The sequence below is a fragment of the Scardinius erythrophthalmus genome (genome assembly GCF_964197995.2).
Source record: "Scardinius erythrophthalmus genome assembly, chromosome: 19".
Taxonomy (NCBI): Eukaryota; Metazoa; Chordata; class Actinopteri; order Cypriniformes; family Leuciscidae; genus Scardinius; species Scardinius erythrophthalmus.
The window spans coordinates 23,391,785-23,393,927 of NC_138239.1; the positions used below are offsets into that span (position 1 = coordinate 23,391,785).

The window sequence follows — 2,143 nt, forward strand, 5'->3', positions numbered from 1 at the left end:
TTTATATATTCTGCATTATTATTCACATAAAGAAATAGGATTTTTTTTTTGTTACCTGTTTTGGCAGGATGCAGTAGTCAAACCAATTATGCAAAGTAATAATTAATTTACAGAAATATATACTATCCTGTCGGACTAATGCTTTGCACGCGGGGTCACTTTAGGTCAAAGACTTGTCTGTCAGTGGTGGACGGAAATACTAATATGGCCGCTGGAACACTACTGGTTGCTGACAGTTTAGAGTTAGAAAATATATACCAGCAGTCTCAGGATATAAAAATGTATTAATTTAGCTCAAGATGGGATAATGCAGTTCATTAACACTTTATTTGTCTGATAGATTATGCTGAATCTTAAAGAAATGACTTTAAAATCAAACTGGAGTAGACTGCTGTCTCATAAAATGACTCATAACCTTTTTTTTTGCCTTCCCACCATTATCCGTTTCCTGTTTAAAGGCTAGAGTATGCCATCTACACCAACTTACAGAATCCTACGACCCCTCCTGCTTGGTATCTTTTTATTGGGATGCTTTGTGACTCTGTTTTTAATGTACATCAAACCATCTACGAGCTGGTTGTCAGGCCCCGTCGAGTCGGAAACATCCACAGCCCGAGTCAAAAGCCTCCTTTCCAGCCGAAGTGATCAGAACCAGACCACCATCCTGGTCTGGCTTTGGCCTTTTGGAGAAACCTACGACCTGAACGTCTGCAGCTCTTTGTTCAGTATCGATGGATGCTTCATCACCGCCGACCGAAACCTTTACAACAAATCCGACGCCGTCGTCATACATCACAGGGACATCACCAGCGACCTCTCCAACATGCCGCCGGCGTATCGGCCCACGTTGCAGAGATGGATTTGGATGAACTTCGAGTCACCGTCGCATTCATCTCAGTTACCTGGAATTGAAAACTTGTTTAATATAACTCTAAACTATCGGCAGGATGCCGATATAGAAGTGCCTTATGGATCGATTGTTGCAGCCCAAGGAGAGGAGGACTTTGTGCCGCCAAGCAAGAACAAGCTCATTTGTTGGATCGTCAGCAATTGGAACCCAGATCACGTCAGAGTGAAATACTACAATGAATTGTACAAGCACATTGAGGTTCATGCATACGGACAGGCTTTTGGTGAGTACATTTCCGACCAGGACTATTTTCCCACAATTGCCAGCTGTAAATTTTACTTGGCATTCGAGAACTCGATTCACAAAGACTACATCACTGAGAAATTGTACAACCCACTTTCCGTCGGCACCGTACCTGTGGTGCTCGGGCCACCAAGGGAGAACTATCAGAACTTCGTGCAGGGAAACGCTTTCATCCACGTCGACGACTTTCCGTCTCCGAAGGAGCTGGCTGATTACCTCCTGTTTCTTGACAAAAACGAGGAGCTTTACCTGAAGTACTTTGACTGGCGTAAACACTTTAAGGTGAAAAAGGCTTACTTCTGGGCCGAACACACGTGTCTGGCCTGCGATTACGTCAGAAGGCACAATGAGTACAAGGCAATTAACAATCTTGACAAATGGTATTGGGGTTAATCCGCACCTAAACCACTGGACCAGCTTAATGAAAGTTGCTTGACAATAAGAGCTTCATGTAACTTAATTCAAATGAGGGTCTGTTGTGAGCAATTACAGACTTTTATTTTTGTAAAATGTCCCAAAGTAGTTGTACATTTACTTTGTGTTCAGTTTTATGCGTTTATTAACCTGGATGCAAATCATGCATTTTTAGAGTTTAATGAGTACATATTTATTAGGAAAGCCGATTTTGACCAAAATTCATAAAATGCATTTGAATGGATAGTTCACCCAAAAATGATGCAAATCGTGCATTTTAGTGTTGAATAAGTTAGTATTTATTTGAAAAGAAACATATTTATTCACCTACTTGTCGTTCCAAACTTGTATGACTTTCTCTCTTCACAAAAGAAGATATTACATTAGTGATATTTGGATGCAAATCATGCATTTTAGTGTTTAATAAATACGTTTATTTAGAAATCTAATTTTGACCAAAATGCACTTAAAGGGATAGTTCACTCAAACATGATGCAAATCGTGCATTTTAGAGTTGAATAATTACTTATTTATGTGAAAAGAAACATTTATGTAGACCAAACTGCACAAAATCCA

General features: G+C 39.9%; 1 protein-coding gene across 1 annotated transcript; it reads left to right on the plus strand.

The window, feature by feature from the left end:
• Positions 1-466: 466 nt before the first annotated feature.
• Positions 467-1,546, plus strand: fut9a (fucosyltransferase 9a; the record flags this gene model as incomplete). The annotated part of the gene is made up of 1 exon (XM_081347148.1): positions 467-1,546. The coding sequence occupies one exon, from the start codon at positions 467-469 to the stop codon at positions 1,544-1,546; it is 1,080 nt and encodes a 359-aa protein (XP_081203274.1).
• Positions 1,547-2,143: the final 597 nt, after the last annotated feature.